Here is a 23,322-nt window from a genome sequence, read left to right on the forward strand (position 1 = left end):
AGGAACACAATTTTACCCTTCTCTGCACTCAAACACCATTATCAGTATGTTACACACATTAATCAATCTTGACTACCTAGATTGTAGAACCTAACAACACATTATACTGTAGATAACCTTGTATTTTTTTTTTTTTTTTTTTTTACAATAACAGGTCCATTGTGATACACCATGCCCATATCCACAAACCCTACATTAGCTATTGAGCCCTTTAACAAATAAATGATGGTATGCTACATCCATGACTGCCTGCTTTTCCTGTTCTTTCAAATGGGTTCACTGTATATGTGCTTATGGTATTATAAATCTTATGCTTTAACATACTATATTCAAAGAATTAATCTTTGCTGTGCAGGTGTGGTTTGCTAATCAAGTAGGATGTGATTTTTATTCCTGTCTGTAAAAACCTGTGACTGTTACTGGCTCCTCCCTGCTGTCTGTCCAGGTTGGGTTTTTGGTCATGACCCTTGCTGAGTCAACCGTGCTGAGTGTTAATTATCCCTAGAAAAGACACATAGTACATGTTCACACACGTCTTGACTCACTCACGCGCAAACACACTCACGTCCCAATTCATGGACCGCAGGGGGATGGATTAAAATGCATGAAAATCAGCTGCTGACTCTGCTGCCTCCTGTGGCAATGTGTGTTTGTGTGTGTGTGTGTGTGTGTGTGTGTGTGTGTGTGTGTGTGTGTGTGTGTGTGTGTGTGTGTGTGTGTGTGTGTGTTTGTGCATGTGCTTGTGTGTAGCTTGTCATCTGACAGTCAGAAGCGGAGGGAGAAAAGGGCTTGGGTGGCCCTCCTGCGAAGGGGAGATAAGCGCTGAGCCTGAGCTCTGTCAGCCCGGCTTTCCTCTGCAGCAGGACACAGCCTTCAAGAACCACCAGAAATAGACCCAAGGTGGCTTCACACACACACACACAAACATGTAAGCATATACACACACAAATGTACACACAATCCTCTGCAACAAACAGAGTTGGACAGTGCTCGATGTGACATCTACTGACAGGGTGCCTGCTTTGGCTTTGTCTGACCGTGCAACTCGGAGAAAGCAAACTGCTGGATGAAGAAGAAATGAGCTTAATCATCGTGTTGCTTGCACATTGTAGCCAAACTGACGCTGCTTGTCATGTGTGTTGTTGGATGAAAGTATAACAGGTTGACTGTGCCTTCATTGCCTTGTTCGATAAGCAGTAAAATAAGACAGGGCTGGTTGAAAGACAAATAGAGTGACTTGATTTGGTATTCACAGTATTCAGCATGTTTTGATCGGTAAAGCACTTTTTGACCCCTTGTACCTACTTTACTTGTATAGTACAGTACATACCATATGACATGCTTTCACATAGACCCACACACATATACTTCTGATAAAGTGTTCCACGTTACATTAAGAAGTCTCATTATTAAATAATTTATAATAGAAAATCAATAGTTAATGCACCTTTACAGTAGATTTTTTTATTAACTCCTGGTTTTAAGTTAGAATCAGTCAGTGATTGGAATCAATAAATAACATTTTATATACTCTTAAAACTGGAATGTACATTGTTTTTAAGTGCTTCACTTCTGTTGCATTGTTCTTCCAAAAGAAAAGGCATCTTTTTTTTTTCTAATGTCCCACTTAGGGACCCCATGGGGTCACATTTTTGGCAGGCCGCTACCTGTTGCAGATCTCTCTAGTGGTGAAGCAGCAGGACTTTGGGTCACCACAGCAGCCCCAACAACTGCTCGACCTCCAGCAGGAGCGTCAGACCTTCCTGCTGTGCCTCCCTGCTTCTCCTCCGCTGCCTTAGTCTGCTGGTCTTTGCTCCTGGCCCCATCCTGGGACCCAAGCTTGATTGGCCCAAGGACGTTTTTGGCCACAGTGGTCAGCTGGCTAACGAAACTCGTCTTGTCGCCAGGGGAGACAGGCCGCGATTTACAAAGGGACGGCCCGCAGAGAGAGGGGGCGACGGCGGTGGGGGAAGGAGAAGGGGAAGGCGAATGCTCCTCCACCACCTCCAGGCGACATTTGTCCTCCCAATCAAGGGTTCCCCTGTAGCAGTTGACGGCACCGAGTCCCTGCCTCACCTTGCCCAGCGAGAGTGGCTGCCCGTGTGGGGGAACGACGGGAGCCAGGACCCGAGCTGGAAGTTTGGGGCTTTTGGAGCCAAGGTCTGGAGTCCTTGAGTCACTGCTCTCGGCTCCGACCTTTCTCAAGCTGTCCCCCATACCTGACGGTTTAAAGATTTTGCTCATACTCAGGGGACTTGCTGTCACCGTTGCACTGATGCCAATGGTTTTATCTGGAGCTGAAGCAGAGCTCTTAGCGAAGGCAGTGCCAGGTAGACTGGGCCGACTGGGACCACACTTATTGTTTCCTTCTTGCTTTGGATCAGTTCTGCCCCCCAGCTGCTGCTCCTGGGGATCTTTACTATGAGTCACACATTTGGCTGCTGCCTTGGGGTCTGTCTGTTTTGGATTTAAGTCTGCATGACCCTGTTGAATCTTTTCAGGTATCCTCTGACCACCCAGACTTCCTGTTGTTTTGGTAGGGGTGCTGGGAGATGGGATTCTAGTGGTTTCTGCACTCAGTCTGGAGCTTTGTGAATTCAAAGGAAGCTCACTCGTATGAGGTTTTCTTGTTATGGATGACGGTGATGCTGTCGCTCCAAATCGACTCGTCCCAGTGTCTCTCTCCCTCTCCTTCTCCCTCTCCCTTCCTCTCTCCCTCTCTTCTCTCTCTCTCCCAGCCAGCAGCGTTTCCCTGCTCAGCGGCGACTCCTGCCTCCCTAGTCTCCTCACCGGCTTCAGTACACCAGTCTCTGGTGCGGATGAGGATGAAGGCAGAGGGGAAGGATTCGGAGGCAAAGTTTCTCCTTCTGTCTCCAACAGGCTCTGGAGCCCAAGCTCACAGAGAAAGGCATCCTTGCGGTACTCCGAGTGCTGCACCTCCAGGCTGTGCTTCCTCAGCGGACCCCCCAGCCCTCCCGTAGAACTGGACTGGGTCAGGGGCGAGCCCAGTTTCTCTGCCGATTGCACCCTTTTGAGAAGAGGGGATCGCGGGGGCTCTGCGCTCTTGGGCCTGGGACGGACCACCGGCGGCGATGAGTGGAGCTTGACGGGGAAGGACTGAGTGGTGTTTGAACTCCCGACAGTATGGCCTGGCAAAGGTGGAGGAGAAGACTGGGTAGGGGAGGGTGTGTGGGCCAGCGGGGACAGGGGGATGTTACCAGCAGATTTACAACGTGCAGAGCGATACTGGCGGTGAAGTTTAGGTGAGAGACCGTGCAGGGAACTGGGCCTCATGTGTTGTGAGGGGGCAGGGGAGTTTGGAGTACTGGAGGCAGGAGAGCTGCTCTGGGAGGAGGCACCTGCAGAGGGGCACAGAGTGTAAAAAAGAAAAGATCAATGAAGATGCACAGAAACCACATGTGAATTGTAAATATTTGATCTGAAAGTAAGGTGAATATTGGCTTTCAGGTCTGGTATAATTTCTGGCTCCTCCCAATGACCCTGTGTTCTTCACTGATGAGGTATCCATGCTGTCCATCTATGCGGATGGTGTTTTCCTTTAAATGCTTTCTAAGGCAAGCAAGTTTGGATAACTCCCAGAATCATGTTCTAAAAATACGCCTACTTTTTTTTTATCTGTGCAGGCTTTAAAGGAAAATGTCTGATATGAACTGATCTCACAGAATTTCTATTTGACCATTTATTTATGTGAGTGTGTAAAGGATAGTTCCAATGCCCTACCCAGGTATGAGGGCTCGGGGGTGGAGCGGTAGCCCTGAGTTGGGGACCGGGCAGACAGGCTGTGTGTTGGGGAGCCAGGAAGACTCTCGCTGGAGGACAGAGAGCGATTCAACGAGGACAAGCTGCGGCTGGTGTGCAGCAGATTGGCCTGTTTTGTGATCTTTCGAAACAATGAGCTACGCTTCTTACTGCAGGGTGGAGAGAGAAGGAAAAGAGAGGGTGAGAAGGGAAGGTCTGAAAAAGGGATTGACATATACAAAAAAATATAATAGCCTACATTGAAGAGCTAAAACAGGGGTTTTGCATGTTTCAGTACCCCCACGCAGGACCAAATCATATATCATATATCATATCATAAATCATTCTAAAGCAATGCCCAAGCGTTTCTGCATCGATTCTCTGGCTTATCCACAAGTTTCCGAACGTGATCTATGGTCAAAACCGGAAGTTTTGCCGGTTTTGGTGGAATTGTATGTTACGTTTCCATGGTTTTCAGCCGTTATCATAGTTGCTGTAACGCATGGATCTATTAACGCTGGCTTTTAACATGGATGTCAATTTGTGTGATATTCATTGTTAAAAGCTGGTGTGATGATCCATGCGTTTTAAAGATTTTCATTGAAAAAAAAAAAAATCCATGCATTTACCGCGACTGCCGAAACCATGGAAACGTAAACATAAAATTCCACCGGAAGAGCAAAACCGGCTTACGTTTTTGACGTTCAGAAAAGGTGGATAGGAAGTCAGTGACCTCCAGTTATCACTATGACAACCATTGTGAGACAAGATGATCAATAACTCCAAACCTGTTGTTTTGTTAAACTTTTGAAATCTTTGTGAATTCATCAACGTAACTGTGACCTTTGACATTTCAACACAAGTTGAGTTGCAAGTGTCACATTATGATCAGTGGCAATAAATTCAAGGTTAAGGAAATCTTGCAAAGTCTCTGCAAATGGATTCTTGGATCATAAAAACCAATGTTTTCTTTGAAATCATTTGGAAATGAATGGGCTTTAACATGCAAAAACCACAGGGCCTTGAATGGGATTCTCACCATATTGTAAAAAAAAATACAAATTTACCATGCATATTGTACTGAATGTAAGACAAACCCTTCAACTATCCAGTACTACAGTATCACAGTGCAGTTTGTTCAGGAGAGAGATCACCTAAGATATCAGTGCAGTGGTGCAGGTCTCTGAGGTTGTACAGTACCTGTCCTGGCCGTCCTTGCCCATTGTCCTCTTGTTTCGTCGGGCCATCTTACACTTGTAGCTGGCCTTCCGGGCAGGACCCACTTTAATGGAGGTGTTCTCAAAAGGTGTCGTTGTCACCGTCACCTTGTTACCACTCTGCACAAATCAATGACATGTAATGAAGTCTACAATGATCCTTATTTGTTTTCAAGGTTACCAAAAAGTGGCTAGCCAACACATTGCCTTATGAGCAAAGACTTAGTGCGTTGTTGGAATAACTAACAGACTCCTACCTTGAGGATAAGCTCCACCACCTCAGTGTGAACCAGACCGTGGACAGGTTCACCGTTGACATGAGTGATGAGGTCGCCAGCGCATAGGCCAGCCTCCTGGGCAGGACCGCCATCCTCCACATGCTGCCAAGACACAAAACACCCAAATTCATGCCAGGGGAAAGTCACTTATATGTAAACATTCAGTAAAGTACAGTATTTAAATCTTAGACAGTATACAGAAATATTACCAGTTGCCAGATTAGAAGACAGTATGAATTATTTTCCTTTTTGTTGAGCTACAAATAATACTAGACAACGGGGGCGCCATATAGCTCAGTGGGTTTGAATCCCCGGTTCGAATACTGAATCTGGTGGCCCTTTGCTGCATGTCATTCCCCCTCTCTCTGCCTCCCCATTTCATGTCTCTCTCAACTATCCTATCAAATAAACGCAAAAAGCCCCTAAAAATATACAAAAAATAAAAAATAATAATTATACTAGTGACTGTTTATGGCTAAAACAACTATTACATACTGATAAATATAAGTTCTAAATGGCCTGCTTCTTCATCACCTCCTGTTTTGCACTCTGTTTTTTTAATTCACTCATCTATGTTTCATGGTGCCTGGACTTTAAAATGCAGCCACAAAAGTCACAGCACAATCCATCCCCCTCCATGTAGGTCATCGACTTTAAATCCACTCTACATACTACAACAAGTTTCTTACCCAAACTATATGATGCACGCTGTAGATGTCACTGTCTCCGATGTAGACTCTGATTGCCCTGAGGGTGAAGCCGTACTTTTTTCCAGAGCGATGGATAGTAATGGGAGAGCGCAGCGCACTGACTGCCGGGCAGAAGTCTCTGCTGGGTGAAGAGTCTCGAGATGAGGGGTTGGAAGAGAACGAGTGGGGAGACATGGGGCTGGCCAGTGGAGAGAAGCCACCATGTTGTTCAACTGGTGGCGGGATGAGGGTAAGGACAGAAATGAGTTAGTGTGTTTGCATTACGGTATCACGCATTCAAATTTCCTGAAGGATTTTCATCTTAATCTTTCCTTGTGCTTCTCTACCTGATGGTATAATGACAGACAGGGCTGTGGCAGAGGCTGACTTGATGACCTTGTTGCCGGCTCTGGAGTTGCGTTTCTCTCCATCACCAGACAACTGCTGGTGGCGTGCCCTGCGGAGGACCAGGTCGTTGGTGGCCCGGGGCCCCAGAGGGTCATACAGAGGGGTCACCACATCACGACTGGCTGCTCCAGGACCGGGAGGCAGTGTGGTGATGCTCGCAGCGATGCCTGGTGTTTCTCCTGGTCTAGGGGGCTTGTCTGTGAGGAAGTTAAGTAACAACATATAAATATATAGTTATATTTTCATCACTTTCCCTATTGCCCACTCTTATTCATTTCACTATCTCGCCACCTGTGAGACCTCAAACTGTGACACACCTGCCCCATTGATCTCTTTAAGACTGGTCCTGTGCTCCAGGAGGGTCGGTGAGGGCACGCTGGTCCCGTCCAGTGAGGTTCCACGGACTTTGATGGGAGCCTGGCGGGTGAGAAAGTCTGGCTCACCCTCTAGGGGTGAGGCAAAACGATGTGTATCCATCAGAGCTGAGAAGCGTCTTCGAGCACCAAGGGGAGGGCTCGCGTCTCCTTCCATATATAGAGACTCTGAACAAGACAAGCGCTTCCTGCAGGTGAAGGACAAGGACGCAGTCACATAATGTAATACCAACTGTGTCCTCACTGTAGGAATCCATTATCCAACAATTCACTCATACAACTGGCAGACTGACCGACTCACTTTCCTGTTTCTAGAGCTGCACCAAGATGAGTAGTGAATGATATGGAAATGCAATGATAGAAATTATGTCTTTGTTTAAATCTGTAATGAACAGGGGCTGAAATATGAATAATAGCTGGAGAGATGATACGGATAATTTCTAATTGATATGGAAGAAGGGAAAATCCAGTACGTAAGGTTAAAGAATGATGAGTCACCTTCCCCTCATCACATCTTCCAGTCCATCATGAATGCAGAATAAATGAATGAATTACTTGATTGTATATATGAATATAGAGATCGAAATCCTGACATATGACTCAAACGAAATTAAATAATGAGAAGAAATGGCTCTCTTTCTGCTATATGCTCTCAGTTAGGGCCGTATACGATAAAGCCAGTGTGTAGGATCCATGGGCACTGTAGATTCTCCTACATGCTTGGATAGGCAGGGGTGGGTGTGGGGGGTATTCAGTTCATTGCATTCTGCAACCTCACCGCCAGATGCCACTAAATCCTACACACTGCATGTTAAATGAAACGTGGTTGAACTCAGCAGGGTGCAGTCTCTCTGTCTGAGCTGCTGCATGACACCAGAGAGCAGAGTTAAGATGAATGGATCTAGATCCAGGGTGAGATAAAAAACATCACCATTGAGAGGGGTTTTCTATTTTCAGTCCAACATGAACAAACTCTGTCAGAGTAAGTGAAATAACTTCATTAATGAGGGTGTAAACAGTGTTAAATGACTTGTATTCCATTGTGCTAAAATTACAAGTCATCTATTTGCGTGATTACAGTGGAAGGGAAAATTGCACTGGATTTGGGTGAAAACAAGCTAACAGCTACATTTGTGTTATTCACAATAAATAATGAAAATCCTCACACATCAGCGACACACTGAGTTTCTGTGAAACATAAGAATCATTGATCCAGTTCCATTTTCCTAGTTTTCAAACTTCGGAGAGGTGAGATGTGTTGCCTGTGTTGTTGACTCAAAGTGGGTGTGAACTCTTGCACAAAGATCTTTTTATATACTGTAAGAAGTGTAAGAAATGGTGTCAGTGAGATAGAAAGCAGTTACTCTGACACCCTGGGTTATGTGACAGTGAAGAGTAAAAAACACAAGGAAACCACCCTAAGCCCAGATTCAAGAACATACACAGAGCACCCCCACTTCACTCTGCCGTAATGCATATAAAAAAATCATGACTCTGCCTCTGAAATGCCTCATTTAGAAATCTGCGTCACTCACATCTCAGGTGATCCGGTTCTCCAGCTCTTATCCCTCATGCTGAAGCTGCCCAGGCTCTCTCTCTTCGTCACCTTGTCGTCTCGTGGGCCCTTGTGCTCCCGCCGTGACACAGAGGTCGTAGCTTTCTGCTCCAGCTGAGAAAGATGCTCCATGCTGCTGTACACCTGCAGGAGGGGCACAGTCAGATCAATAATCATTTGGTCTGTTAGCAGCTATTAATGGTTTTGGAAAAAGGCTGCTAGCGAATGTTTGTTACAGCTACTTGGTACGTAACAGTATTTACAATTATTGTTTTTGCTTCATATTTCCAGAATATAATAAAAATGTGCCAGGGTTAGTGATATGCTATGATTATTATGGTTTGGTTTGGTTTGGTTTACTAAGATCTCCATTAGCTTTTGCGAGGCAGCAGCTATTCTTCCTGGGCTTCCTGGGGTCTATCCTCAGTTCAATTCAGTTCACATATTTAGTGACCTGAGTAGAATCTTTTTGCAATGAGGAAGAAAAAAAAGCGGAAAACAAACACTCAAAACACAGTAAGATCACAGGACATTACAAGTGCTGGTGCTATTCACACTGTGCACACAGAGCCCCACAAAACTGCATGTCATAAAATCAATAGGAAGAAGATGAACTGATAAGCTGAGCAGGGAAAGTAAATGCAGTTTAGTTTTTTTTTAAATGAAGAACATTTAGAGGATAAATGTACATGTTAAATCTTCAAAGCACATTTTAAATGTACAAAAAGTTGTAGAAAGCCTAATTCTGAAGAAATGCCTCAAGTGATGTCATGACTGGGGAAAAAAGAGGAGTCATCAGGAGTGATATACGTATCTAGACATCCGTAGTCTGCTCTTCACCTTATTAGCTACTACCAGCATAACACACCTCAATCTCTGGCCAAATTCCACTCCGACACCTCACGGACTCACTGACTTATTACCTTTGGGTAAGGAAATTGAGTGTGAGTGTTTAAAAAAATAAAAAAATAAATAAACAGACGTAGACGGAGAGAGCTCCCAGGTCTCTTTATTGTTAATGGACGGAGCGAAAAAGAAAAAGAGAGAGAAGAAGTCATTGTCAGTATTAATGTTGCTCGTCACAACTGTGTGTAGTTTGTGATTGATGATGATTTTGTCAGATCTGATCCAAGAACAGTTGTTTTGAGTCTGTCCCTGCACACACCTTGTGCATGTTGAAAGTAAACGGTAAATTATCAGTCCCAGACCGGACAGAGTCAACAACATTTTGTTGTCAACGTATGTCGTATGTATGTAACGTGTCGTGAAAGTGGGTCAGTGCTGTTCCATTCCTGTTTACAGCATCTGGACCCTCAGACGCTCACACTCAGTCACTTACAGCTGATGTCAGTTAAGTCAGTGAGCGTTCAGGGCCTGAGTCTTTAGGGGGCGGATTGGAATTGGGCCTCTGACTGAGCTGAAACTGAACTACACAGTAGAGTTGCATTGTGGGTAGTGTAGGCATCATGATTTGACAGGGATAATGGAAAAACAATGATAATGCTGGCTGTGCAGCATTGATTTAAATTTCTGCTGAGTGTTACATAAGTGCAATGCTACACAGACGTAGAGGATAATGTTCCAGATGGATTTTAACTTCCTATGTTATTTACTGGCTAAAATGATCCTACTGACGGATGCTGCTAACCAGTTACCTTGACAGTGTTGACCACTTAATTCCTGTTTCAGCTTTGCTCATGTGCAAAACGAAATGAAATGCCCCTCTTCCCACAGGAGTTCCTTACTGTTCTCGTTTTCAAATATTTTCACAGAGTCTGAGAAGTTGGACAAGTAGAACATGCTGAATCTTTCTATTTTTAAATATGTTGGCATGTAATTACACAAGATTTTAATACTGGCACAACATACTGGCTATTTGCAGCTTCCATCAAAAAATGGCTCCCACACCCTGCATCATCTATAATCACTGGTCACAAGAGTGATTGGTGGAAGTATCTACTATTTGAATTAATCAAGAAAGGGATGTTAATACATTTCTTAGGATGCCAGCTTGGTATATTATGTAATATTGGGAGACATTTAATGTACTCAGTACTGTATACAATGACGCACATTGGGGCTACTTCTTTGACAAATCTGAATGTTTGATACGTAAGTTGAAGTGTTATGTCTGTCTCAATAAAAAAAACACAAAAAGTAAAATAAACATTTAACAAAGCTGAGTATAGAAATCTTTTTTTAAATCCAGGAATATAAATATCATACTCTCTGCATTCCACTGCTGTTCAAAGCAATCAAGGTGACAACAATGTATTCAGTATGCTCCTTTGTGCATCCAGAGGATGACAACCTGACCTCCAGCATCATGCAGATGACTTCAACAAGATACAACATTTAAAACGACATAAGACCTGTGACCTACTGAAAAACACATAGCTTCTGTGTTTTTAACATGCATGCATGTGAGCAGTGACATATCCACAAAGACATGGACACAGTTACTCAGTAAGGCTCTCATTATGTGCAGAGTAACAAAGGAAAGCTAAGCTGTGTGGGGGAGGACAACAAGACGAGCTACGTTAACGGAAGCCTACAGAATATTCAGCGCTGCACCATGGAAACAAGTATCGGCTGAAGACCCAGGTGTCTTCTCAGGAGGAAAACCAAAATCATGTTGACAGCCAGAGCCAATTGCCTACTTTTTTAAACCTATGAAATATCTCAGTGCTTTTATCAAAGAGAAAATGCCATAAGACATTCAAAAAAAAAAAGCTGATTTAAGCTCTGGCTGATTACTCTTGAGATGTTTGTTTGCTTTAATGATTAATTTTAGAGGGAGATTACTTGCTGTAAACCCTTTGGAGATTTATAATCTCAGCTGTACAAAAGATTAATTTGCTTTCACTCTTTTAGTTTCTTTCATCATCCACATCTGACAATATGATATACTGTATGTCTGCAGATAATCTAATCTTCACTGAGTGTGAATGAAAACCAGCATTTCTATACAACATTTCCTCACAAGATCATCAACATCAACAACCAAATACTGATACTGACTGAAGGTAACACTGAGGTAATTTAATCACGTTAAGTCATTTAATTAGCCAATACATTAAAGCATAAAGGTCTATTTTGCAGTAATACAGTACGTGGGGTAAAGGATAATGAATACAAATTCTCAGTTAGGAAGTGCTTCTCATAAAGCATGTGTTTACCGTGTGTTCACATTACAAGCCAACATACAGCATCATCTGGGGCATGACTCATAGTTTCCTATTTCACTGATGTAAATTTTTCCTATCTTGTTGTTTGGTGACTTTCAACATCATGGGACCATGGTGGAATCACTTTAAAATGTCATCCCTCTGAGTCTGTATAAATAAATACTATGTGTACATAACTGATTAATCTGCTGAATAATTAATTGTATGAAATATTGGAACCTAGTGAAAAATTCCTGGCACAAGTTTCCAATAAGACATTATGTCATCAAAAGCCTAAAATGGACAATCCTCACACTGGAGCTAACTAATGTTGGTTGAAACAACTTGTGAATTAACAAAATTGTTGATGATATATTTAATATCAAACTCTTATCAATTAGTCAACTAATGCAGCTACAGACTGAAAAATTAAAATGCATTAAATGGGTGCATGTTTTCTGTAGACCATTTTGTGTGTGCGTGTGTGAATTCAGCCAAGGTCTTTGTCCACCTGCTTGGCCTGAGCACAGCTACTGCACAACCCTCAACTGGAACCTCACATTCATCTCAAATCTAATTGAAGTTGGCTCAGTGATGAGGCACTTTCCATTTACTGAAGAGCTCCTTCACAGCTTCACAACCCAAACATGAGAGGGTAGACCAGGTGAGACACAGATGGAAAGATAGAGTGAAGGAAAGAGACGGAGATAACAAAAAGGCAGCATGAGGTGAGAAAATCCCACCTAAGAAGAAAAAGTGAAAGTGTGACAGAAAGAAGCATGTTGACGCACTGAGAGAAGGGAATCACAGCTCAGAACTAAAGGAGACTGGGGAAAAGGAAGAGTGGATGAAAAATAAGGATGAAAGCTTGTCTGACATCATTAAACACACATCCACAGAGAAACAGAGGGTGGAGTGAGGTTGCGGCATTTAAGGTGCACCAGCCTTGGTGTTACTTAAAAAAGAAAGTGGAGGGATAAAGAGGAGTGTTGTAACAGATACGACAGCCCAGTTAGACTCTCCCAACCTCAGGTTTGAAACCTGGGTCCAGCCTCCAGGTACTGCTCTCTGCACACTTTGACCTCATTCTGTCCATCAACGCCTCCTCTTTCCTTCTCTATCTAATCCTGCCAAATAATCTCAAGTGGTAAGTGAGATTGCGTGTCACAAAACATAGCAGACCCACAGAGTGAGGGGGAGAAAAAAAGGAGGACAGAGTAAAATGATGAGAGTGATGAAAGAGGAAAGGATGCAAAAGAGAGACAGTCAGACCTTGCTGAAGCGAGGAGAACATGAGGAAAACTGTCTGATCTCCACCGGCTCGTCGTCATTGGTGTCATCCTCATCGTACGTATTGATGTGGTGATAACGATCGGAGCGGGCTGGCGGAGGAAGGGGAGTGAGAGGGAGGTGATGAAATATATGAGCTGACAGTTCAATGTAAAATGTGCATTTCCGACTGGAGCGGTGTCAGGAAATGATTGTACATCCCATAAAGCTAATATTGATGTAACCGCTGCACTTTACAGAATCATAAATCCAGGTGTGCGTGCGTACTGTCAAAGTAGCTGGTGTCCTCCTCTGACTCCAGGTGAGGGATGAACTCTGCCTTCTGCCTCAGCAAACTGTTCCAGTCCAGCTCAGTGAAGAAGGAGTGCTGCTTCACCTCAAATGCTCCACCTGGCAGTGGGCGCACAAACAACACAACCTGTCAGCTTCACACACAAAAATAATGCACACAGTGTGCTCAAAAGAAGACATTTGTATAATGCACAGATGATTTCATAATTAGGCTGTTAATGTATTGTATTGAAAAGTTCTCATTAAAGGAACAGTTTTGGAAATTACACATTTACTTTAAAGGGACAGTATGGGACTTTATTGGCTTTTTATTGACAAAAATCAAATATCGCTTTCATAAATACGTATTTCACTGAAGTGGAATCGCGCCCGCATACAAACGAGCGCTTTCTCGTACCTTAGAATGAGATCTTACAAGTCGTTACAAACATACAGGGGGGGGTTCACCGAACCTTCTCTGCCATGTTGAATCGCCATGTTTTACGTTCAGTGTCACCGTGGCTGTAAGTAACCTCAAACTCGGGCCGCCGGAGCTTCTCGGCTCGGGGAGAAAGTTTTCCAGACAGCGCCTGTTAAAACTGTCACCACCGTGTAGCTAGTGTGAGGAAGGACGGAGGCACTGGTGTTGCCTTCAGGTGCAGTCAGACACCTGAATGACGCCGTGAGTGACGCCGTCGGCAAACCAACTGGATGTTATTTTACTCGACGAGAGAAAGCCGGTAAAACGTGGGTCAGGTAAACAATACGACATCACCATGACAACATATTGTCACGCCTGTATTGTTTTGCCTCGTGCTGGCGGACCGTTTGTTTACATAGAGGCTTGTTTATCCTGATACATGCAGCGTGTGTTGTTTTTCTGACTTCTGCCCGAGTTTACGTAAACGCAACAGCAAGAATACGTGCCGACATGCAACCGCACCGCTAGATGGGGGTAAATCTCACATACTGTCCCTTTAAGAAAATAAGCTCAATACTACTCTCTTTGAAAATGAAGCTTCAGCTGGGAAACAGTTAGCTTAACTAAAAAACTGTACAATAAAGCAACTGTCCGGCATGTAACCCTTTAAAACCACATCTTCTGTTTCTACACTTCAATTTTTGTATGATTTTTTTTTTTTTTTCACCTCTGGACAGAGCTGAGTTAGTTGTTTCTCCCTGCTTCTTCAAACTCAGCTAAGCTAACTAACAGGTACTGTTAGCTTATCTAATAATATACAAGAAATGTACTGTAAATGAGCACATTTACCAAAACAGTTAAAAAAAAAAAAAAAATCTTCCTCAGTCTTATTGCCAAGTGGCTCCAGAAAGTAGGTTTGATATCAAGATTAGTACCTGTACCCAACCTCACAAGAGGGTTTGTCTGCAGCAGAGCAGATATGAGATCCTGGGCATCTGCAGGCAAGGCTTCATCACCATCTGGCCAAACTATATCGTCTAGCAGAGACAAAGATAACAAAGACAGAACAACAGGTCACAATGAACAGAGACATTTCTCTTTTTGAAGGTGTCAATGTGAGAACATATAGGCTAGGCTACTCCAAACTGCTGCAAAACTCCAAACTACCTTCAATTCTTTTGTGGAGAATTAAATATTAAATATGGGGGGAAAGTATCTAGAGCACAAACCTCATCTCTTCGTTGAGGGATTGGATAGTGTTATGTGCTGCACTGTTGTGTTGTGTGTTTGTGTCCATACTGATATTCTCTCTGGGTTATCTTGTTTTAGTGAGATTTTAGTTTCCCATGCTCCACTGTAAATAATTCATTGTAGTTTTTTGTGTTTGAATAAAACCCCTTCTTTGTTGCAGAATCTGTTTCACAGTGTTTTTTTTGTTTTTTTTTGCTTTTGCCTGGTGAACTATTATATTTATTGTTATTTTGCTCAATTCCACACTTCCACTTTGGTAGCAGAATCGCGTTTGGGCCACAAGTGGGCCAAGTAGGTGGGCTACACAGGGAGAATGAGAAAGCATGTGAAGGAAAAACATGACTCTAAAGGCAGACACCTGTTTGTTTCTGGACTCTGTAATTTTGTTCTGGTGTAGTAACGTTTTTTTCATGACCGGTAATGTTCAGTTTCTTTAGCAAGAACAGCACTGTATGTTTAAAAGCGTTTTCTCACCTGTTATGACCTGTCCAAACAGCTCCTCTGGAGTGTCTCCAAAGAAAGGCACACAGCCCACCAGGAACTCATAGAGGATGATACCCATGGCCCACCAATCCACTGGCTTCCCATAGCCCTGACGGAGAATCACTTCTGGAGCGATGTACTCTGGGGTCCCACATACCTTTGGAGGTAAAGATTAGTTTAAGCACTCTGACAAACCAGAAAAGCATGGAATTTAAAACCTTTAAGCTTCTCGCCAGAATTGGTTGTTTCAGAGTGGGGTGAGACCTTTTGATGTGTAAAGTTTAAAAACTATAGAAAATAAAGTTCAATTACTCTTTGAACTAAATTACATAAAAATATGTCTTTTGTGATATGGATGAACTGTCCCTCTAACACTCGGCGAGGCAGTGATATGGAAACAAAATGTGCCACCACTATATTCTGTCTTATCATTTTCACACTGTGTTCATGGTTTCAATCTGATAATAATGATAAATATATACTGTTCAGGATCTGAAAGGGAATATAGAGAAATACTCCACAAAATCAGAGCCTCCTATAGACACATAAAAAGCAAAGCCCTGCTCACAGATGTGAGTTGATTACTGGCAGACAAACAGATGCCTGCTTCCACCCAGAAGAGCTGCAAAACACAAGCAGTGAGCTGACTGATTACGACTGGTTTAATTCAGACCATAAACAATAACTATAATTGCAAAATGGGACTGTGATGGAGATGGAGAGCATTAATGAATCGCTAATTCAGACAACACAGGAAGCAGTGTAATGCAACGTCTTTATTTGGAGATCATTGATTTTGCCGGATGACTTGGCCAGTTGGCACGCATGGCTGGAGAAGGCTAAAGAATGCAGTGAACAGCAGTCGTTGCTCAGCCACCATACATCCTGTATCTTTCAGTTTCACTAATTCTGCGCACCACATACCACATTCATACTGTCGCTAATTAAAATGTGTCTTATCAGCAGCTTTTCTTCTTTTATAATATGGTAAAGTGCTGCAATTAATATTGGAAAACCTGCAGAAGAGGCGCAATACTAGGTTACAGGGGCCATACCTGCTTGTCCAGGAACTCTCTGGCATCTTTCTCAATGTGTCCCTCGTAAAGGTTGGTGGTGAGGCTCATTAGACCCATCTTTGACAAGCCAAAGTCTGTGAGTTTGATGTGGCCCATGGAGGTGATCAGGAGACTATATAGAGACAGTAAACAGGACATTTCTACATTTAAATGGGCCAAATCCTGGTACATGGCAATACAATCCATATTTAATGGAGTAAGGTGTGTTTTCCTTGACATCAAAGGGAATTTTAAAGCAGCATCAGTCTATTCGTCTAGCCAGCTGAGGCAGCAGAACTATATTATCAGCTTATAAATTTTATATGATTAAAGAGTTAGCAAACAGTCACTTAATAAAAGATGACGCAGACATGGAAAAACATCAGCATTTATGTAGGATTATGTCTCTCATGAATTCAAAGTCCAGTATGTTTTTGGTCTCTACCAGCTCCTGAGGGGAAAAAACTGGCTTTTTAGCTGCTAAATGCTAAATGCATCTTGAAACACTCACTTGTCCGGCTTGAGGTCTCTGTGGACGATACCATAGTTGTGCAGGTACTCCAGGGCTAAAACAGTCTCAGCAAAGTACATCCTTGCCAGCTCCACGGGCAGAGCTCCGATGTTCTTCAACAAAGTGGCACAGTCACCACCTACAAACACAGTAACACCAGGTACAGTTCAAGTAAGAGCAAATTCAGCCTTTTACAGTTTTGGCAGGAAAACTGGATGGAAAAGTCTGGATAAACATAATATGTGAGTCATGCATATAGAAATCTGAATGAATGAATGAATATTTCTATTCTTTGTATACTCTGTATCCGTCTTTGTGCCCTCTACAATACATTTGGCAGCGTCATCACATGAGTCACTCACTCATCATGCCTCAGTGTATCAGTACACTTAGAGCAAACTGCTGCGACCTGAGCCACAACACTGTCCTGAGCTGCCCTCCAGAAAATTCAACCCAACTACAGGGGAAGATGAGACTCTACTGACCTTGTTTGACTTTCATGATCGAAAATCATTGTGATAGTGAAATAAGAGTCAGCTCAATCTACTCTGCCCTTCTGGAAATGTAAGTCAGTGATTACACTGCATCATAAATATGGTTTTAGACGCAGGAGCTATCCCGAAGAAAGCAGTGAAATGACATTATTAGCTTTGTTTAACTGGCATGTGATTCGGAATTAAATTCAGTCTCAAAGTTCAATAACCACCAGCACTACAGGCAAAAAGTATCGAAGACCAGAAAAGTCATGGCTACAGTATTTAGACTGATCTAATTATCTAATCTAATTACTGATGTGGTGAATATTTTTATAATGGGTAGCAGAGAAATGCTGGGTCAGGAAATAAAAGAGTCTGAAGAAGAGGTTGAAAAGTGTTGTTATTTTACAACATAGAAATCCGACCACCTTTTGCTCAGATACCTGACAGAGAAAGATGAAGAGCAAACAGAGCAGAAAAAGACCAAATCGCCCATTCACAGCGGCCACATGAATCATAAACATCTTTTCAATTTGAGTGTCGGTGTTTGCTGTAAACATAACCTCACTCCCTTACCCTCTACATATTCCATGACCATGCAGAGGTGCCGCCGCGTTTCAAAGGAGCAGAACATTGAGACGACAAAGGGGTTCTCCGCGAAGGTGAGGATGTCTCGCTCTACGAACGCCTGCTGGATCTGGTTCCTCAGTATCAGATTCTGCTTGTTGATCTTTTTCATGGCAAAGCGCTGACGTGTCTCCCTGTGCCGCACTAGGTAGACGGCACTAGAACGAGGGCAAGACAGAGGAGATGAGACACTGAGGAAGCGACAGTAGTGATGATGAGACAATGGTCAAGAATAAAAAAGGGTCATTCAATCCGCCTTCAGATATGAACCTAGATATGACTGAGTGGACATCAAAGTAGATTTTGAGACTCAAAATCCACTGGCACAAAATGTGAAGCCCGGAGCTTTTTAAAATCCTGAACTGAATTTTTGCAGCTTACTGTACCTCAAAAGCATCCTTTTTCTTTCACATTGGTAGATAATGGTGGAATAATGGAGGCTGGACATCCACAGTGTTTTCTTTTCTGTTCTACTTAAGCCAGCTTTAGATGACTTAGTAACTTTTAAAATGCAGCATGTTGACTGATTAAGACCAAGAAGAGGCTAATTGTTAATATGAATCCCTGCTGGTTGCTTTTATGTTGTTGAGGAGATTTTACATTTATCTTTTTCAAATCACAAGTCTTTGAAAACACATCAGGTATGAGTTTTGAATTATGTCTCTAAATCCTTCTGCATGTTGGTGTTTTCTTTATTCTCTACGGCAGGATGAGGTAATGGAAAACAGCTTTTGATGTCAATGTTAGTTTATCTTCCAATATGTCGCGTAAAGCATGGGATAACCTTGTAATCCCATCCTTAATCATAAACATGGAAAATATAACAAGACAATTTCTGGAAACAAATGGACAAAACTCAAACTAAAAATAAACATCCATGTTAAATCAATCAAGACATAATATTAATTCTACGGTACATCATTTACCCCAAAATACCCACGTCATTCTTTTTGTTTTTCACCCATGTTGAAATAAATCATTTCTGTTTTTGTCTTTCCAAATCTTATGTGTCAAACATCAAACATCTCTGACACTCTCCTCTGAAACAAACAGAGAACAAATTAGCTAAAAACTGGTGAGAGTTTGTTCCATCACAATGTCCTAGCTCAGCAATAACATGACCATATCAGTGGTTGGCCATGTTTTAGCCAACTCACTGGAAAACAATAATCAGAGAGTGGTTTCTTACACTGAAAGGCAGCTGGTTTTCATCAATGGAAATAAGTTATTTCTGTGGTGATGTAAGCAGTGGTGTCGTCATAACCAATACTGTATATGACTCATACTTGAAAAATATTGAATAATGTTGAGAATAAAATCTTAAAACAGAGAAGAATAGTGCAAGCACATCCAAGGCATGAGAATAAAATCTTGATCATGGTCCATTTAATAGATTTTTCTGGAGCTTTCAATCCAGTGTCAGCTGATGGTGTTTGCTCAGTTGTCACAGTGATGAAAATGTGATAGCAAATTATTGCAAATTATTTGCACTGAATCAGGTCAAAAGACCTTGGGTAAAATTATTTATTATTACTATATAAAAGTTTGATTGGATCTGCACTGGTTTCTGTGAGGAATCAATCCAATACGAGTTTGTTACTCACCCATAAGCTCCATTGCTGATCAGTTTGATGCTCTGAAAGTCTTCTTCACTTGGTGGCTTGATGGCTCTGCCCTTTCCCTGGTGAAATATGCAACATTTTAATCAGATCAGCACAAGGCAAGCAAGGCGGTTTAAGCTAAACAGTCAAAAACATAAACATCATTAATGTGAATGCACTGATCTGTCTAGCTTTATTCGATCTTCACCTCTGCTGAGTCATCGGTCTCCGGAGTATGCGGACCTTCACTGTCGTAGCTGTCGAGGCTCACGATTTCTGTTGAGAAACCCGTTAGTTAACAACCAAACCTGGTGTCAAAATGAGTAGAGACACTTTTCACGCTAAAACACCCAGCCTCCCACACTGCTGTGAGCCGATAAGAAATTTGCAGCTGCTCAGACAATTTTGACAAAACATCTATTCAAGTTTCAAAACAGCTGAAGGGCCAAGATCACAAAGAGAAAAACACGAGAATTAAAATAGCTTCTTCCTATTAATTTTTCTTGTCTCCTTTAGCGCTCCCTCCTCCTCACTTTCCTCCCTCCTAGAGCAGCACCAGCAGCTAGCTCTCCCTGTTCTTACACTCTTGTTCTGTATGTGACAGCTGCCAGAATACGCTGTTTTTACTTCTGTTTTGTGGAAGGAGGGAAATACTTGAACGATAATTAACACTACAAAGCATTTAGAACGCTGCTCAATAGATATTAACTTAATGTGAGATTAAGTCACTGAGCTGTGAATGGTATATTCTGTCTGTTTCTGTTTGAGTCTGAAAAACAACTCATTTTGTCAAGTGTTTCTACCAGGGACCAAGAAAAGAAACGAGTGTGAAAGTGTAGACAGTAAGCAGCGACGTGGTTGTGAATTTGTGTCTGCATGACAATGTCGGTGCAAAAGAAAGTGGAAGATCAAGATATCAAGTGGCACATTGTTAGCAGAGATTAACTGAAAAAGTCCTAACAGCCCCATATTTCTCATGAGATGAGAAATAAAACCATGGCAGGTAATAGTGAATAGTCTTTCCTGGACCATTTAGCCCATCAGCTAATGAACAGCTTGTGATGTATTAGATACAGAGCGGGAGTTTGAGCCACGATGAGTAATGAAAGACAGCGATGCCAGAGCACCACCGGCCAGCAAATCATCCCTCCAACCCCGACTCTACATCTCAATAAATATCCTCGTCCTGAACATCCAGTAAAGCCCAGGTTTTCAGAGTCTGACTCTGTGCACCCCCAGCCTCCGACTTCAGAAAAAGAGGAGGAAACTACTTCACCCAGTTCTAAATGATCTGCTTTATTTACATTCTTGAGATTTTTTTTGGTTGATATGCCCCCAGGTTTTCAACTCAAATATCAGTGTATGAATGGAGGAGGAGAGTGTCAGTGCTGCATCTTGAGTGCTGTTCTTGAAGCCTTGAACCAAATGTCAAATGAGCTACTAGCAGTTCCTGTTTGTAATGTACCCACGGCTGTACAGAAATATAACACAGGATTACTCTGATACTCTAGAAAATTTAGAAACATCACGACTCCCATGGACGACACGGTGGTGAGCACCGTTGCCTCTCAGCATGAAGGTTCAGGGTTTGAGTTTTCATGTTCTCTCTGTGTCTGCTTGGGTGAATGTGAGTGTGTGCATTATAATCTCTGTATGTCAGCCCTGTGATAGACTGGCGACCTGTCCTGGGTGTACCCTCGGCCTATGTCCATTAGACAGTGGATAGATAGATGACTCCCAGGCAATTTGTAGAGTGATAAGGAGCACCGCCCTGCTACATGTAATGACTGCTGAAGGAATGTATGGGCATTTATTTGTGATAGACATCAGAAACGTGATGTAGTTCCTCCATCCTCTCACTGCTGCTGTTGCTGCACACCGCCATCTCAAACACAATTCAGCGTGTTAATGTCTTTCCGTTCTTTTTCTCTTACCCTCCAGAGGGTCTCTGGTCAGACCCAGTTGGCTGATGATGTACCGAGGGATGTCTGCCTTCATCAGTTGTCCCTCCTTGGCGTGGTCCTCCGCCGCCTCCAGCAGATGGTAAAACTCTTCTGGGTTGAACTCCTGTCATGCGGGGAAAGAATGTGTGAAATGCGTAAAGCACAGCAAAATTATCACACACACTCAGCACTGTTACATACAGTATCTATCTACAAGTCCACGACAATAGAGTTTTAACACCTGCAGATTGGTTTGTGATGGAGTCGCATGATGTCCTGAATTGAAGATATAAAACAGATCAGCACCTGTCAACACACACTTGTCACCACTGCACTGTTTAGTGTGCTAGATTACAAACACCTAATATGCAATACTTCCTTGATTCTTTAATTTTCAGGACAGTTCAAGAAATAGTTTAAAGACACTGAATGATGACAAAAGGAATGACGTAGTGCTGCAGCTAACCTGCGACCAACTTATTATGACGGGTCTTCTCAGGATTACTTTGACCACAATGATGCTAATCATTAAGAACCTGACATATTGCAATAGGAGAATATATTTGTAATGACAGTAAGTAACAACATACTTTGTATTCGGGCAACTGCAACTCAATTTAATTCCACTGTAGTGTCAGTTAATTTTAATTAATTGACTGTTTCATCAATACAACTAGTGAATCAGTTCTCATTACAAGTTCCCATAACCTAAGATGGCTTCTTCAAATTTCTCCATCCAATCCAGGTGGAATTTCTGTTTTTTTTGTCATTTTGCTAGTCAATTCATCTGGAAATTGTTTCAGAAAAAAGGTAAAAGAAAGGAAAAATAAGGTGATCACCCTCTTGACTCACAACAAACCTTCCTATGATACTGGTGCAGGTGTGCTTATAACACAGGAGACAATCAATTCCAGTATTGGATAATGTTTTTATCCAGGCCAACGGTTAGGAACTGAAAAAAAGTACCAACTTCCTGGTTAGCAGTAACAATGGGATGAGATATGAGCTAACAAACGATGAGCTGTAATGAACTGGTGTCATATTATGTTGCAACACACAAAGTAATTCAAAAATTGTGAACAACTTATAATGACAAAACCAGAATTCACTTCAGCCCGCTGGAACTTTATGACCAAACACCTCTATGGGGCTGTCAAACAAACATAATCTCTGTTAATACACCTCCCAACTTTAAATTGCTTTCTTGAAAATATCCCCTTTTTTTCCAATGAAAAACCCTTTTGTATAGTCCAGAGGGATTCAGTTTCATTCCTGTTGGTGGAATAACATTTTGATTAGAAAGCAGAGCCTGGGGCATCCAGGATCATTTCCTCCCTCCCCTGCTCTCTCATATCTGCTCCCCTGGACCAGAGAGAAAAGACAGAGTGAGGAGATGAGGGCATTAACCTGCTTCTCTGATCGCTTGCTCTGCTCCAGGATGATATTCGTGCAGCTAACAGCCTGCTGGACTGTGTGACATTTTCACCAAATCAGACCTCACAACTGACTTGAATGCTAAATGAACTCTACGGACGATGCAACATCTTATCTGAGTATGTGTGTGTGTGTGTGTGTGTGTGTGTGTGTGTTCTCCTCTCTGACCTGAGGGCCATGAGGATCTAAAGTCCCCTCCAGATCCTGCCTGACCCTATCGACCTCTTCTGACTGTCGCCTTGGCAACAGAAAGATGAGCCACGGGTGCTGGAGGAGGGACCACGCCAATGACGGATACACAGGGGATCATCAATCAGGGAGCTGATATGCAGGTGTACAGACAGCCTTGTTATTACGGCACTAAGTAAGTAGTGGCGAGTTATGTTTTGAATGTATCAACATGCCAAGGACACCGCTCGGTCTCCCAGCTGAGTTGATGTGCTGCTGAAGAGACGAAGGAGAGTGGAGGTGGAAAGAATATGTTACAACTTAGAGTTAAGTTGTAAAAATACC

At 42.6% G+C, this 23,322-nt stretch overlaps 1 protein-coding gene across 1 annotated transcript in view; it reads right to left on the bottom strand.

Annotated features, from left to right (window-relative positions):
* Positions 1–1,644: 1,644 nt before the first annotated feature.
* The window catches only part of mast1a (microtubule associated serine/threonine kinase 1a), a gene marked incomplete at both ends in the record, with an annotated part of 61,824 nt that continues 40,146 nt past the window's right edge, over positions 1,645–23,322 (bottom strand). The window contains 18 exons of the mRNA XM_083988327.1: positions 1,645–3,359; positions 3,742–3,929; positions 4,960–5,096; positions 5,234–5,356; positions 5,944–6,176; positions 6,291–6,548; positions 6,669–6,913; positions 8,261–8,424; positions 12,720–12,829; positions 13,005–13,127; positions 14,364–14,465; positions 15,154–15,319; positions 16,218–16,350; positions 16,729–16,867; positions 17,781–17,989; positions 19,436–19,512; positions 19,641–19,708; positions 21,367–21,499. Coding sequence (XP_083844453.1) covers positions 1,645–3,359; positions 3,742–3,929; positions 4,960–5,096; positions 5,234–5,356; positions 5,944–6,176; positions 6,291–6,548; positions 6,669–6,913; positions 8,261–8,424; positions 12,720–12,829; positions 13,005–13,127; positions 14,364–14,465; positions 15,154–15,319; positions 16,218–16,350; positions 16,729–16,867; positions 17,781–17,989; positions 19,436–19,512; positions 19,641–19,708; positions 21,367–21,499 — 4,323 coding nt within the window. The remainder of the gene's footprint in view (positions 3,360–3,741; positions 3,930–4,959; positions 5,097–5,233; positions 5,357–5,943; positions 6,177–6,290; positions 6,549–6,668; positions 6,914–8,260; positions 8,425–12,719; positions 12,830–13,004; positions 13,128–14,363; positions 14,466–15,153; positions 15,320–16,217; positions 16,351–16,728; positions 16,868–17,780; positions 17,990–19,435; positions 19,513–19,640; positions 19,709–21,366; positions 21,500–23,322) is intronic.

The sequence above is a fragment of the Trachurus trachurus genome (genome assembly GCF_905171665.1).
Source record: "Trachurus trachurus genome assembly, chromosome: 1".
NCBI lineage: Eukaryota > Metazoa > Chordata > Actinopteri > Carangiformes > Carangidae > Trachurus > Trachurus trachurus.